At 31.6% G+C, this 17,298-nt stretch overlaps 1 protein-coding gene across 1 annotated transcript in view; it reads left to right on the top strand.

The window, feature by feature from the left end:
• LOC129943163 (uncharacterized) overlaps nucleotides 1–8,292 on the top strand; it is a 53,547-nt gene extending 45,255 nt beyond the window's left edge. Inside the window, exons 4-6 of the mRNA XM_056052430.1 lie at nucleotides 7,160–7,288; nucleotides 7,366–7,756; nucleotides 7,867–8,292. Coding sequence (XP_055908405.1) covers nucleotides 7,160–7,288; nucleotides 7,366–7,756; nucleotides 7,867–8,080 — 734 coding nt within the window. The 3' untranslated portion in view covers nucleotides 8,081–8,292. The remainder of the gene's footprint in view (nucleotides 1–7,159; nucleotides 7,289–7,365; nucleotides 7,757–7,866) is intronic.
• The last annotated feature ends 9,006 nt before the right edge of the window (nucleotides 8,293–17,298 follow it).

Below are 17,298 nucleotides of genomic sequence, written 5' to 3'. Positions count from 1 at the left end.
TTTAATTTTCTTGGTTTTAGATTAAGTTCTTGTTATTTAGTATTAAAATTGTTCTTAGGCTGAAAGGTGGTAGTTGTAAGATAATGGATTAATTTAAAGAACCCGCATAGAGCCAGTAAGATGTTTTTTTAAGTTTTTGAAATTTACGGTAGTAATATAAAATGTATGCTTGTCTAGCTTTAAGATAGCTTTAAAATTTTGATAAAATAAAATTCAAAACACGTTGAAGTAGAAATATTTGTTATCAAACAAAAAAAAAGGGTATCCAAGATCCGGGAGAGCTAGAATAGGTTTGAAAAGATTCTCTCTGAAAAGTACGTGATACTTATTATGTCACCTTTTAGATTCAACAATGATATTCTGGAAGAATTTACATGAAAAGTGGAACTTTCAACTTAACGTCACCTTGAACCTACCTGCTACCATCAAAAGTTTTTCCTATGTATATTATTAAATTCTTCAAAACTTAGCATTTATGGTTGACCAATGACCCCATTCAGAAACATTTTAAAAACAGCGATTTTTGGTCTGCAATTGAAGGTTTTTGGATCTTACGTAGAACCTTATTTCAAATCACTAAAGATTTCAAAAGCTAAGGTGCTTTGCCTGTATTGCTTGATCATTTGATTAACAAATAGTGACTAAAATTATCTCTACCTTACTTCCAATATTCTTTTCGGTAGGAAGATAATGCCGAAGTATAAAAAGTTAATGGAGTGTTTTTGGAAAAGAACGGCCGTGTTAATCAAGTGTCTTGTTTCATCTCTTTTAAATGAATTTGAACTTTATAAATAGACTTAACATTATTGTCAGCCAAGTTGACAGGCGTTATGCCTGTATTCACGGTCAAAGATCGTAAATTCCTAGTCTTTGCAACAATTGTAGAAATTATCGTTATTTATTAAAAAGAAAAACACGAAATCTTCTTTAAATTTGACCATAAACTCCAATTAAGCTTAAATAATGTAAACAATATTTATTGGAATTATTGATTTTATAGACCACTTATGAATGTAATTTATTCAGTTTAGGAATTTATGCCAAAAGACCTAATGTGTTGATATTGTAACGTATGGTGTGCCTATCATGGTATATCGATTGACGTATTAAATGTATTATTCCAAAACTTAGAAGAAGTCCCTGCCTGCAGCTGCAGCTTCATATAGTTTTAAATCATTGTTTCAATATGCCCATTTCTCCATATTTCATGATTTCAATATCCTGTTGTTGTCTAAACTGCATTTACATGAGAGAAGCAACTTTAAACTGGCTTCAAAGCATTTATAGAACCCAATAGTTTTACATAATGCAGTTGTAAGTGTTTCTGTACATTTACATTAACGGCTTGGGCCAAAATAATAAGAACATTTCGTTTTGAATTTCGATTAGATCATCTGTACTAATTTGGAATGTTTTTCCTTTTTAGTTTTTAATTGTATCGAAAGTCAAAATCAACCACTGTTTACACGGTATTTAGTAGAATTTTACAGGTTCGTAAGCACGAAAGTTCTTGGATTTAATCTCCTTCAGTGGATTTCATCTTTTTTAACGGTTAGGGTCCAAAAGGTATAACTAGACAATCAAACCTCGAGATATATCAAATGCACTTCAGGAGTTCCTCAGGGTAGTCATCTCAGCCCACTTTATTTATAATATTTTTCGATGATATTTGTAAAAACTAAAATTGAAGCCAATGTCTCATATGAGATAAATTATTTTTTAAAATTAATTCCATTTCAAATCAAATCAAATCAAATGGGGTGGCTCAACAGTCCGTTCTGAACTAGGGCCTAGTGACTTACAACTCTCAACCATTCCTGTGTGCGAGTACTGTTGTCAGGAATGGAAGGGACCTACAATTTAAGGCCGAATCCGAACGGCTAATTTAAGAAAGCACTTTTTCATGACAAGAATTACTCTTGAAGGATTTGTCAATTCCTCGCAAGAGGCAGTACCCGCGAAAATTATTTTTTTTTGTTTTTTTTTTTAATTAAGGTGACACAGGCAGCGATTGAACCCAAGACCCCTTGCATGACAGTCCAACGCACTAACCATCATGCCACGGGTACTACATTCCATTTATGCTCCCCTAATAAAGGGCTTTATCTTTTTGATTCCAAGTTTTCATTTGATCCTGACATGGTACTATTGAAAAGGGGAACTTAATGATTATTTTCATCAAAAAGAACTCTACTGACCACTGTGATCCCTATATACAATATACTTCAATAGAAAGATCATCTCTTGAGTATTCTGGTTTCATATGGAACCGTTTCCAACAAACGTTTTCAGATAGAATTAAGAAAGTTCTTTATCGTTTCACAAGTTGTGTGTTTTTAATAAAATGCGATGGAATTTATTTTTAGATTTTCAAGCTCGACATATGTAGTGTACGAAAGATAGGGTCAAAGGAATCAGGATGTCATCCTTCCCAATGGATAGTTAGATAGATAGATAGATAGTTTTTTTACTTTAAGATATAAATTATTAACAAATGTTTTTCTTTAAGAATATGACCATAGCAATTCTGCCGTATGCATCATCGACATTTCAGAACAAAAACACAATTTAAATGTTAAGGAGTTAAAATTCAAATAATAAACATAAGTGCAATTAATTATGTATAAAAAATATATAGTTTCTTAAGGCATCGGGTGCGAATTCAACAATTTTGAGATGATTTTGAAATACATGTTTTGAAACACATAAAAAGTAATTGTGAAACTTTGTTTAAACCTACAAAAACCAAGGTTGTAGAGTTATGAAAAACTATTGCGGTGATTTGGAGCATATTTTCAGTATCTATAGACAGTCAACCATCCAAAGTCTCCATTAAAGATTTCATAGAGTCAAGTTGGGTTAAGAAAACTCAGTTCGAAATACAGCCGCCGAATCTCTTGGAGTAGACAATACGATGCAAAGAAGTGTGTGATGTCTAATGGTTCTTCGGTTTTACAAAGGCTACTGATTTGTGGAAGATCAGTTCGATGCGGAATAGAGTTAAGATTCTCTAAATATGTAACTAATAGCCTCAGAAGAAAACTCGTTACTGAAATAAGGTTATTATTATTATTAATACCTGTGATGTTATTTGGTAGTTGAGGTTTTTATACACATTTCTTGATATTGTTGTTGAGGCCATTTGAAGAACGGGGAGGCGGTTTTTTCCATAAGCCTTGTCATAATGGATTTATGAAGGCTTCTTTCAATATGTAGTCTAAGTTGGTTATATAAAGAAGCCTTATGCCAGACTTTGCATATTTAGCATTATTGGGCGTCAAAGAAGCCAATCTGAAAAAGTGTTTGAAGAAATACTTTTGCACGGCTACAAACACCTCCAGTTGTAAATATCTAAAAACTTGGGTACCGTTTAGCACATGCAGCAGTTCACAGTTGCTTGAAAAACACGATATTTGGATATAAGATCGATTTTTAGGTTGAATTACAACTTAGAACACATAAAGTTTAGAGCTACTTTGGCTTCGTTGGTTTTGTCTTGTGTGATTGTAAGACAGCAAAACTCCAAGATATTTCAAACAATAGCGGGTTGTTTAGTGACAAGTTTTCTTCTGCGAGTCTTTTTCTCTGACGCGATTCAAAATTCATTATTTTTGTCGTGTTACTATTGACGCAGAGACTCTAGGATTCACAAAATATATTAAGTTTGTTGATTTGCAGCTGAAGGGTAGATGGATTGTCAGCCAGTAAAACTAAATCGTCGGCGTACAGCAAAACTTTGATTTGTTTACCGGCAAAGTGTATTCCACACGTCATCAATAAACAAGGCGAACAATATCGGGTTTAATATACAACCGTAGGGGATGTTGTTTCAAACCATTCAAAGAATTTAGTTCCGTCCAACACTGATGCAATAGATTATTCAAGAATTTACATGAAACTCTTAAGGATGACAATTTGTAAATCAAAGCATTTCTATTTACCTTGTCAAAGGCTGCTTTAAAATCCACGAAACAGGCATGTTATTTTTTTTCTGCTCAAACGATCTCCTGGCAATACTCGTCAGAGCGCATATATGGTATGGCGTTGAGAAACCCGACCGAAATCCTGCCTGGAACATGGTGAGTCGGTAGTTATTTTCAATCCATTCCGTCAACCTTTCATAAAAAATTGAAGTTAGAATCTTTCTTAGCGAGTTGAGAATCGAGATTAATCTATAGTTCTCTGACTGATTGATATCTCCTTTTTTTGAGGGTTGCGAATATAACCGCTTTGTTGAAATTGAATTTTCATAAAGTTTGTTGAAACATGCCATAAAATGATTGTTAAACGGTTTCGTACTATTCTTGTAAAATTCAATCGCAATGCTATTTATGCCAGCAGCCTTATTATTCTTCATTTTACTCAGAGTAGTTTCAAGCCCAGGTCGAGTAATAGGATTATTCAGTTCGCAGATAGTGACATTGGGTTGTGCATAATAGAAAGCATGGTTGTTCTCATCTCCTGACAAAAGAGTTTTTAAATGAGCTTCTAGTGTCTTAACTTCGAGCGTAGTCACCATGCTTCTATCACAGCGCAGCAACACGTAAAAAGCCTACAAAAATATCCTAAATGGCATTCTAATCTGACGTTTTATCTCGTCATTGGAAAATGGCAATTATACATATTCTTCAGCCTAAACATAGGACAAATGGCCTCAATGAACCTGTTTCAAAATCAATTCTGAATTTCAATGAAATAATTAGTCATATTGACATAAATAATAAATTATAAAATATTTATGTTTCGTATGTACTGTATTTGTATTGTATGTATTTTCTATCTGTTGAGCCTGAAGCTTGTAGATTAATAAATAAATAAATTACCAAAAATTAAGTCTTGTTGCTATTAACATGGCCATAGCTGTAATTATAAATGTGTTGCTTAGTGCAAGAGATGTGAATTCTCCAATCAAAATGAATTTCCATCTCTATGTACGTTTCAGGCAAAATGCAACAAAAAGTTGGTTTTTCAAAATGAAGTAATTCATTTACCTATTTCGTGTCCTGGTAGGTTAGATACATATTCCCATAAAAGTCAAAAGTGTCAGCTCGAAACGAGAATTCGTATACAATATGCATGTATTTTACTGGAGGCTGTCGGACATAAAACAATTCTTTGTACTCAGCACCATAGGACTGTGTTCCGTTTCTGAGAACTGAAAATAGTTCATAAATAACTCATGTCACGTCACATTATACTTTTACGAAAAATTTCAACACATATTTTTGTCTGCAAACTATATGCAGTGTATGTGTGATGCGTGTGTACCTATGAGTAATAAATGCCTAAGGTATTCGACACAACTTTTAACCTGTTAAAAGTCTGATCTTTGGTGGACCATATTCATAGCAGCCGAGTGAACAAGTTCTATGAATTTTTTATATTTTTAGAAAAACTTGAGGCACTTGAGATAAAAAAAAGAAAAAGTAAACTTTTAGAGGCATTATTGACAAATTTGGTCAACGATGAGAGATAAATGGTCACTTTTTCGAGGTTGAGTTATTTTTAAAATAGAATAAATCCTGTTAATTTTGACGAGGTTGTTTTTTTTCCGAAATAATTGATTTTCAAGTTTGAAAAAAAGAAATCTGAAATTTTAACATACAGATTTTGTTTTTTCTTCCGTTTTACGGTTTCGAAAGTAAACCTTATAAAAAGGTCGGGATGCGACTCACACCGATTACTTTCCATTCAGACACGTCAGTCAATTTATCTTAAACTTAAAAAATACAAAAATATTTTATCAAAAGTATTTCATTCAGTTTTTTTGAGTTATGAAACAAAAGAGTAAATTTATTTTGGTTTCAAAATTATACATTGTTGTTTGGTCAGACCAAAAATCACCCAAGGACTATTTGTCTCGAATCATCCTAAGACTTTCTTTAGTAGGGTCCAGGCCTCAAGCGCTGGTACGATGAATGTCTTATAGATGGCGAGAGGACTTTACTACTCTTTTTGGTCTTCGTTTGGTTTCAGGTCCCTAGGTAGACAAAATCCTTAACTACTTCAAAGTTATAGCAATTCATGGTGACGTTTTGTCCAAAACGTTGGGTTCAATGTATTTTTTTTTTTTGATAATAGCGCATACTTGGACTTTCCATCATTGACCACTGAACACATCTTCTTTGCTTTCGTCGCAATGCTCAAAACCTTTCCACTGACATCACACTTTGATCTTTTAATTATATGTCAATATCATCTGCGTATCCAAGTAATTAGATAAACCTTTGGGAGATTGTACCTTTAGCGTTGACTGTTGAATTTTTTACAATTCTTTCCAGAACGATGTTAAAGAAGTCGCATGACAGTGCATCGTCTAAGACCTTTTGACATCATATGCATCTGTGAGTTCTTACAGACTTTAATAAAAAACTATGCGTTCTCCCTCCTCATTCTACATAAACGGACAAGTTTGACAGGAATGCCAAAACTACACATTGCTCTGTAAGGCTTTTCCCTATAGACGATTTCATACGCGGCTTTAAAATCTATGAAGATATGGTGGGTGTCGATTGGAAGTTCCTTCGTTTTCTTCCAAAATCTGCCGTTATGCAAATATTTTGTCAATGAATTACTATCCTGGTCTAAATCCACACTGATAAGGAACTATTGGATTGTTGATGAACGGTTTCAAACGTTCACATAATACGAAAAAAAAAAGACTAATGCCTCTGTAGTTGGCACAAATAAGAGGGTCTCCTTCCTTGTGTATTGGGAAACCTTTGCTAAGATTCCACTCATCGGGCATGCTCTCTTCTGGCCATATCTTGCAGATGAGTTGGTGCATACCAACTTGCTTAGCTGCGTGCGCTCGACGGCAATTGTCGTCAAAACAGTTGATTCTATGTGGTGGAGGAGGATTTGTCAATTCCTCGCAAGAGGCAGTACTCGTGAAAAAAGTTAGGTGGCACATGCAGGGATTGAACTCAAGACCCCTACGGGTACGGGATAAGCATCTCTACTGTTACTAAAAATGAAGCAATGCACTCTCAAAATTAAATAAGTCAACTTAAAGAGTAGTAAATATTTTGAACTGCTAGTTAACAAAGCTCAAGAACTTTTGAGTCTTAAGTTTTAATTTTGAGCTCTTGAAAAATTGTTGGCCTTTAAAAAAATGTGATTGAAATTTTATTTTAACAAAAATTCTAATACTTTCCAGGTTCATCATCTTTAGCTGGTTTTAATCGTCCATCAGAAACAGTCAACGATTTGAATTTCAAGGATAATTTTGAAGATGACAGTAAATTCATGGTTATGGATGACGGTAGCTACGCCTACAATCAACCTGGTTTGTTCTTCTTTCAGTTTTTTCCTTGTATCAAAAATTTAAACCAATTTTCTTTTTTTAATTTAATATATGATCAGAAGCTTCATCGAATCATTTTTCAACACAACCTCATGACGCAGCTGCACTCAATAATAATGCCTTATCCAGATTTGGTCAAAACGATAATACTAAAGACTTGTATTTGAACACCTACGGTTACGATGAGAAGAAAAATGCCCATTTCAATCCAGATTCTTCATCTTTGTCCCAAATTTATGAAACTTTTAAGAAACTACCATCATCATCACTTGTACTTTCGAACTATGATCCATTTTATAGTCCAATATTGTCACGTTTAGATGGAATTTTTGATCAATTGGGGCTTAAGTCGAAAGATGAAAATTGCAGAGAGAAACTAATTTGCCACATGTATGCTGATCCTGAAAAATATGCACCCTACAGCAATTTGGTATCAGCACAATTGAGCAGGTAAAAAAAACTTTTACATTTCAAAATATATGAAATTTTTGAAAGTTTCATAACTATTTAAATAACAATTCTATTTCGAAAATACATTAATTTATGTTTTGTTTCTTTAGAGAACTCGATGAACTTCGGAAACCCACTTCTGAGAACCCGGAAATTCTCAGATTTTTCAAATACATGAAAGCTGCTAAAGATGGTCAGGATGGTATTAAGTGTGCAGAGACTTATTCAATGTGCACAGATTTCAAGGATCTTGAGAATCCAGCGATGATTAATACATTTAACGATATAAATAAATTAGTCGAAGCACGTAAACTTACGAATTGAAATCAAAATGCATTCTACGCGGTTTTGGTTTTTATTTCATAAAATTTCATCTCCATTATGTAAATATTTATTTATTTTTGAAACACACCAACAAACAAAATATAATTTATTGTTAATTTAGTGTTTGTGGGTTAGAAAATAAGAAAAATTGATAAAAATGTAAAAATTAAAATTAAAAAAAAAATTATTTAATGTATTAGAATTTATTTAAGGCATCGGTATTTATTTATGATTTTTATTATAATTTATTGTTAATAATTATATTTTTTATTTAATAAAAAAATACAGTAGAATCAGTTTGAGTGCGAGATTTAAGAAACATTTTTCAAAATAAAAATATACTAAAATGCTCTGGGAGAAAAAAGATTAAGAAACGATTTTTTAATTAACAATGTCACTATCTTCATGTTGTTTTGACTTTTAGTTGTTTGCTTTATCCATATGATTTCTGTAATAATTAATACCTACGTTAAAAGAATTTGATTTAATTTTCCTTTTTATTCATGAATTCTCAATACCCAGACGCGTTTTTAACAAAATTCGTTGTTTCCATCGATGAGCGAATCATTCCATGTGAAAGTGTTAAGGTTCAGGTTTTGAGTTCTGATTCCGAGATTTCTTTAAATAGATATGAAAAATATTTCATTTGCATACAAAATACTGATACTCTTTAAAAGTAATTTTTCCATTTCAGTTTTTAGCTACAGAAACACATCTTAAAACCATGTTTTGTTATTAAAGTTCTTAGCTCTTCGAAATAATCATTTATAATTATTATTAATTAAGTTTATATTTTATGAATCGTAGAAGTAGTACTTTTTTAATTAAAAATGTTTAACTGAATTCAACAAGTTTTAAAAGAAAATGAAAAGATTCATATTCGTTTTGGGAAAAAATATTTCGCAATATTTTTTAAACATAATTATCTAAAAATTGACGAATTTATAATGAAAGCATATTTATTTCGGGTACGAATAAATTTGTATTCAAGTAAAAACTAAAATTTTAAGATTCAAATGTTGTGAAAATAGAAATTTATTATATTTGCAAAACATCCGAGCAAAAATGTTTAGCAGGTAACAGAGACTTGGAGTCTATATATAAACTAAAATAAGGACACAAATATTATATTTATTCATTTCCTTAAGTCTCTAACAGAAATGTTAAAAACTCAATGTAGCCTGAGAATTGTTTCGTTCGACTTTCATTTTTCTTCTGAATCTACTTGATTAAAGAGAGCTCTTAAAGTTAAGTGGGAATTTTTAAAATATTTTATTATTCGTACCTTTGATTTAACAGTCCAAACATTTGTTTTGGTATTTTTACTTAATAAATACATGCGTACAAATTTAAAAATTGGTGAATTTCGTTATGCATAACGACACCTACAGCTTTATTTAAACTGGTCGGCAAGGTTTTCTTCCAATGGCTTTTGATTTTTTTAATTCAAATCCGGCTTTAAATTGCTTCTATCACGTCATGTTTTTGAGATGTTACTTTTTAAAATTCAATCTGAATTTATGAAGTAGCTTTTTTCAATAAAATTCATAATAGTTTTCCAAATTTATAACTTCTTTCTTCAATACTTAGTTGAAATCTTGTTATTATTTTATATATTATTCAAAAATTTTCATTCTTCTTAGAAGAGAAGGATTTGTACATTACAAAATAATAATACAAATTAGTGTAACGATAAAATTTGAGTTATAACATAACTTTAAAAACCGAGTTTTTGGTTGCTTTAACATTTTTAAAGGGCCATATTTAAGAAGCCTTTGAAAATGTATTGTCTTGTTTGGGCTGGGGAAAAACAATGTAATCTTGACTACCAGTGTTATCGGCCAGCAGTAATAAAACTGGTAAAACAAATTTGAGCTTTTGCGACAGGTCGGTTAAGAATCAAATCAAATGGGGTGGCGCAACAGTCCGTTGTGAACCAGGGCCTAGTGACTTACAACTCTCAACCATTCCTGTGTGCGAGTACTGTTGTCAGGAATGGAAGGGACCTACAATTTAAGGCCGAATCCGAACGGCTAGTTTTGAGAAAGCACTTTTTTCATGACAAGAATTACTCTTGAAGGATTTGTCAATTCCTCGCAAGAGGCAGTACCCGCGAAAACTAATTTTTTTTTTTTAAATTAAGCTGGCACAGGCAGGGATTGAACCCAAGACCCCTTGCATGACAGTCCAACGCACTAACCATCATGCCACGGTACTAGCAAGTCGGTTAAGAACAACTGAGAATATTTCTCGTGATATTGAAAAAAAAGAACTTTATTGAGATCTTAAAGTTTTTTAATTCAATAAATTGATCTGGATTTTTGTAAGAAGACTTCTTCAATTATGATACCCAACCTACGTCAATAAGCATTTTCGGTTCGGAAAAGAATCGGTTGTTAAAAAGTATCTTCATCCTTAATGTGTTAACTTTTGTTACGGAAAAATGAATTGCAATTTGATCTATGATAAATGATTTAACATCTCTTTAACAATTATTTGATGGTATTTGAACTAAAGTTTTATTTTTTTTTTAAATAATATTAAGTGTAAAATATATAGTTAAAAATCCCATATGAAGTTATTGTAATGGGTCCGATTGAGTCCTAGAGTCGAAATAAAAGATTTTTAGAAAGATGTCTGTGCGTACGTGTGGACGTACGTTCGTATGTTCGTACGTCCGTTCGCGACGTTTTTTTCGTTGTCCATAGCTCAAGAACCAGAAGAGATATCGACTTCAAATAAATTTTTGTAAACAGATTAAAAGGCAGTTTTTTTTATACAAAATAAAAAACATCAATAAAAGTTGGTGAAAAATGATTTCGACTCTAATATTTTTTTAGAACTTGGAGATATCAGCTTTAAACTAATTTTATCTTTTAAAAAATATTGTTGTTAACATTAAGTACAATTTTGAGATAAATCGAATTGACAGATTTTTTTACAAAAAATAAAAACCAAAAAAAAAACAATGCTAAAACTTGGTAAAAATTTACTTCCGGCTTAAATAGCTTTTCAAAAAATGAAAAATATTGTCTTTAAACTTTTTTATTTCACAGAAAATATTGTTTTCGATTTCAGTAGTTTTTTAATACAATACCAACAGTCCGCCATAAAAAACCTACAAACTTTTAGGCAAGAAAAATTAACAGACGGGATGGGAAGTTATTGATGTTATTTAGTTATTTTGAGTTGATTGTAGGTAGAAGCTTTTTAGTTATTAATCAATTATTTAAAAAACAGTTCCTTTGAAAGTTTCAGCCTTCCTTTGTTTCCAATACATTTATAAATAAAATGTATGCAAATTATTTCGTATGTACAGAATTTTTTAAACATTATGAAGAACAATTTAAGAAAAGTTGAAAGCCAATATTTTGAATTTTTGAAAAGCTATTTGAGTCGGAATTACATTTTTGTCAAGTTTAAGTAGTGTTTTTTTTTCCGAAAAAAAACTGTCAATTAAATTTTTCTCAAAATTTTACTGACTGTTGACAATAATATTTTTTTCAAAAAATTAAATTAGTTTAAAGCCATTATGTCAAAATTTTGAAAAGGTATTTGAGCCAAAATCAATTTTTAAGATATTTAATTAGTTTTTTTCTAGGTTTTTATTTAATAAAAACTGTAAATTTGATTTTTCTATATATTTTTATATATATTTTTCTCAAAATTTGGAAACAATATTTCTAATAAGTGAAAAAATGTTGGAAGCCATTATCTCAAATATTTGAAAAGATGTTTGAGTCGAAAATCAATTTATATCAACTTTTGTTAATTTTTTTTTAGGTTTTTAGTTTTTGTAATCAATTCGTCAATTCGATTTTTCTCAAAACTTGTTCAAAAGCTTATAACAATATTGCTTATAAGATCAAATAAGTTTGAAGCTATAATACCAAGTTTTTGAAAAGATATTTAAGGCAAAATTAAATGTTTAATAAGTTTGAGCAATGTTTTTTTTAAGTTTTTATTTTTTGTAAAAATAACTGTTTATTTTTTAATTCTACCAGATGTTAAAAACGTTATTTTTGTTGCACAAAATTGTTTTTGAGATGAAATCATCTTTTATTCGTATAATTTTCGAGGTGACATATTTTTGTCAGTATTTTTGGTTTATAAAAAAACCTTTAACTTGATTTTTTCCAAAAATATACTGGTATGGTCTAAATATATTTTAAAATTTAATTCAAGTCTCTTGCGTAATTAGTTCACGAGATATTTAGAGTTAACCAAACTGTTCACCTTTTTTTAAACTGCTATGGTAAGAAAAACAATTAACGCAATTTTCTTGAGAGCCATTTTTCTGCATTACTATCTGTATAACAAAATTTATTTAAAGTCGATAACTTATTCTGGTTCTTGATCTATGGACGACGATAAAAACGTCGCTACCGTACGGACGTTCGAACGTAAGTACACAAACACGCATCTTTAAACAAAAAATTCCACCTTAAGAACCTTGAAATGTCGGAAAATGTCAACATTTTCAATTCGACAGATCGGACCCATTACAATAACTTCCTATGGGAAGTTAAAAATTATTTAATATAAAACAAATCTATTTGATCAAAATAAAATAATTATAAAAGTGAAAGAAAAAAAAATCAGGTTGTTAATATACGTTCTTAACACCCGTTATCAGTTTTATATTTGATATTTTGGCTTTTTCTGTTGAATTGTGATAAGGCATTCAATGCATAAGCTATGCCAGCCTTGCTTAAAGTAGATAGAAGTAGCAAACTTTCTATAAATTTGCGATAACTTGTTTTAACCATTTCGGTTCGCTCTACTTTGATTTTCGGTTTATGTTGTAACTTCATTCATGTAGGCATTGGTAATCGATCCGCCTTGCAGTCCATATTTATCTTTAAACTTTCTTACAAGTCTTTCTTTACTGAAAGATAGGGTTGCCGATATTCAATATCTCTTATCTCGAAAATATCAGTTAAATTTTGTTTCAGTAATCCCGTCTCTTTAAAATCTTTAGTTGCCACTACCAAATCATCGACTGAAACTGTGATTCTGATTAGTGTTGTATTTTTGTTTTCAAATTTGAAGTAAACGCATCTTTCATATTTGGATGCATTAAGACCAAGCATCCTTAGAGTCTCATCAAGCTTTGCTTTAACCCAAAAATTGATTTATTTGGTTTTGATACCTGGTTCCTTTGTTCAAAATCACCCGGCTACTCCATATAATATATAAAAGTGTCGATGTCAGCAATTAAATATGTTGAAGAAACGTGATGCAGTTTTACTCTTTCTCCACAGCAAATGCAATAGTTTATCTGATTGAACTGATATTTGCCACTGATGAATAGTTATCTTGATAGCCAAGTCCTTGTATTTGGTCAAATTCTCTGTCACTGAGTCGGAATTGTCTCTTTTCAATCATTCCGAATGGTCAGTATTTGGTCTGTCAGTTGAAGTCCACAATTCGGATATTTCTGCTTCTGATTACACTTCGCTTGCTTGGTATTCAAACTCTATAAGCATATGACTCTTTCGCTTAACCAATTTAAATTTTTCCTCAGATTTACATTGAAATTTTTCAAGAATACCATCCTTCTTAAAGGTGTAAACTTTAGAAGCAATATTCTATAGAAAAGCCACATTTGGTTTGCTTCCACTCCACAGTTCTTCTGGAAAAGAATCTCCGTTAATTTTTTTTAAACATCTGCTTCGTAAGAACGCTGAAATGGGAACAAATACTGTCAAAAAAAAAAAAAACTCGGGAAGTCCGCTTTCATTCATAAGACACCTTCACTCGCTTTTTGCAGGCCCATTCTGCTCCGGGGTATGTGGTACAGTCTTTTGATGAAAAATACCGCTCTTTTCCATACATTTTTGAAAATCTTTGCTGCGGTATTCCAATCCATTATCCATTCCAAGTCTCTTAAAATTTTTGTCCAGATTGTGGTGTTTTAGCAAAAACAAAACAAAGACTTGAAGAGCTTCAATTCTTCTTTTAAAAAAATAGAAAAAATATCTTTGATAAAGATTTTATGCGCACCGGTCCACAGATGTCTAAATGAACAATATGTAGTCACTGTCATGTCTTCTTTTTATTGGTGGTACTAGGAAACGATGTTTAAGTTTGCTTAGCTCAAGTTATTATTAGTTTATTTTGAATAATCTTCAATTAAATTTAGTAAAAATGGGGAAAGCAAAACAGATAAATGAAGCCGAAAGGGCCAAAATAAAGGCTTATAGTGAGTGTGGTCAATCAATCCATCAAATTTCCAAAAAAATTAACCGCAGCCGCAAAGTTATTTCCTCATTCTTAAGAAATGAGCATAGCTATGGAAAAAATATGAAGGGCCGGCCATCTTCTGTCATTACAGCAGCTGACAAGCGAATTATTTTGAGGCTAGCATCGAATTCACACGACTCTGCAGCCAAGATTAGAGAAAAAACCGGTGTAAAAGCATGCGTGTGGACTGTGCAAAGAGTTATTTCCAATGCTGAACATTTAAAGCGTCTTAAAATAAAAAAAACACCACTTAACCAACTTCGAAAGACGCAATGCCTCGATTTCTGCAAAGCGCATATGTCCTGGACGAAGGGGTGGCAGCTTGTCTTCTTTTCAGACGAGAAAAAATTTAATTTGGAGGGTCCCGATGGTTATGCTTACTACTTTCATGATCTTCGAAAGGAAGAGCATACTTTAGATCGACTGCACTGGTGGTGTCATGGTATGGGGAGCTATAACGTACTATGGCACCATTTATTACATGAATAATGAATGCCACAGCTTACAATGGTGTACTAAGAACGTCGTTCCCTGCAATCAAGGATATTTTTGGGAAGTTAAAAATGATTTTTCTTATTTAATTCTTTAAAATTCTGTTAAAATGTTATTTATTGAGATCGTACCGAAACTTTCATTTATTTTCGAGGATAATGTTACAAACTTTCATGGGCAAAAAGTTCGTTTCAAATGTTTTATTTGATGGGCTGATATTAAGCTTCAAAGATAAGAAGCATAGGGGGCGCTAATCGGTTGTTCGGTAGTGTATGTAAATATATTGGTTCCTTCGAATTTTAACTGAAGATATAACAAGTCCTCTCCCTATAACATCAATTACATGAATATCTGCTAATTTTAAATGTTTAGCTTCATCATTCTAGGTCTAGGTACCATGATCGCTGCTTTGAATAAAAGACCCATGTAACCCCGCTTACCACATTATCTGCAATTGTAACTAACATTTCTGTTTTAAACTTTTGGTGTTTTTGTGAGAAGAAGTATTTGGCCCTGAGCACGTTGTTGTTCCAAATTTCTTTCTTTCTACAACTTTAAGTAATCTTGTACAAACAATTGTTACTTCAGGATATTGACTTTCAGTATTAAAACCTGATTTTATATCCTTGAAGTCATCTGATAATCCATTAAGAAGCACTACATCTAGTAGATCATCGTCCAATTTAGCTCAGTCTATTGGTTATGGTTTTGAAGTCGCGAACGTGTTCAGAAACTGATTGTACTGTAGCCATTTGAAGGTTTGTCTTCATGTACAAACAAAATACACATTATTATTTCTTCCTAATTATATAATCTTATTTAAGGACGTTATCCTGAGAAATTTTCAAATATAAATTTCTTGAAAACTGGTATTATTTATAGATATGAAATGCCTAACAAATCAAACCATTTATAACGTACCTACTAGATTAGCTAATATTATGTGTTTCTATTTCTCACCTCACTTAATAATATGATTTAAGTAGACTTCGATTCGAATTATTGATTGATTAAATAACTCTTGTCTCTCTTTAACTTAAACGAAACCTCATGTCTCGTGCAGGTATAATTTAAACAATAATGACTCATAGCTACTTCAATAAATATCGCAATCAAAAGCTATACAATTGTTGAAATGTATCTAAAGCGTTTCATCTCATTCAACATTAATTGACTACACACTTAAATAAAATATGTAATATCAAGTTTGTGATGGAAATTTATCATTTATGAAATAAAGTGGTGTTAGTTTTGCTACGGTGATAACTATTTCATCTTAAGTCTGGCAATAAATGTTAGCAATTCAAGAAGCAATTCAACAACAACTGACAATGAAAATATCGAATTAAATCCAGCTTCCCCGTAGCTCCGTAGCTAAAAGAGTATTTTTCGGGGGATAGAAAGTGAAAGTAAGTACACAATGGAACGTAATTCAATACTCATTCGAACTACGAAAATATAAGCAATGGAAGGTACTTTATTTATATTATTTATTATATTATTACAATGAATGAGAAGGTGTTCTGTTTTTTATTATTTGTTTACATTTTTTGGTCGTTAATTAAACTGTCTTAGGGTCACTTATTGCATAGAGAAAATTGTTGTTCTCCGTATTGAAAAACTACAACGTGGATGTTTCGACTTAAGAGCATTTTATGGATCAATCAAGAAATCTGTTAATTTGTTGTGCAAAACAATTAATTGTCGCAACCAAAATAATAAAAATATATGAAATAAAATTACTAATAATTGCTTTCACTTAATATTAACAATATTGTAATGTTTCTTTAAAAAAATATCGCTGTCGTCCAAAATAATCGACTTAGACAAAACCATAGAGGCTCCTAGGTACCATTTTCAAAGAGAAAAACTTATGAAGTAATATTTTCGTTTTTACTTTCTTTTTGATTTTAAATAATTTGTAACGTTTTTTGAAACATATCTTTGAAACTCATTTTTGGCATTTTGAGGTTGTAACTTGTTTAGCTACAAGCAAGGAATATATTTTCTTTTGACAATATAACGAGTTAGCCATTTTGTGGTTTCAAAAGTATTGTGCTGATATTCAAAATCTCTCAAACTAACATTTTCGCAAATGGATCGCCTGTCGCTTAACGCATACAAATTTGTTAAAACCAACTACAAAAATGGTGATTCTTCCACAGTTACATATCGTGCTTTAAGAGAAGATTATGGTTAACATAATCGTCCATCTATGCAAGCATTTGGACAAATTGTGACAAAATTTGAAGAGACTGGATTAATTATAGATATTTTAGGCCTGTACATCATCGTTTCACTCGTTCCACTGAAAATATCGCCGCTTTAAATGAAAACGTTGCAAAAGACCAGAATGTGTCGATTCCTCGCCGTTCTCAGGAACTAGGACTTATTTACGGCACAGTCAAGCTTACAAGCTTACATAACAACTAAAGCCAGCTGATAATTCACAACTTCGTAGAACAACAGGCGGTGGACGG

This window comes from Eupeodes corollae, chromosome 1, assembly GCF_945859685.1.
Source record: "Eupeodes corollae chromosome 1, idEupCoro1.1, whole genome shotgun sequence".
In the NCBI taxonomy this organism is placed as follows: domain Eukaryota; kingdom Metazoa; phylum Arthropoda; class Insecta; order Diptera; family Syrphidae; genus Eupeodes; species Eupeodes corollae.
This window is presented reverse-complemented; position numbering and strand designations above follow the sequence as displayed.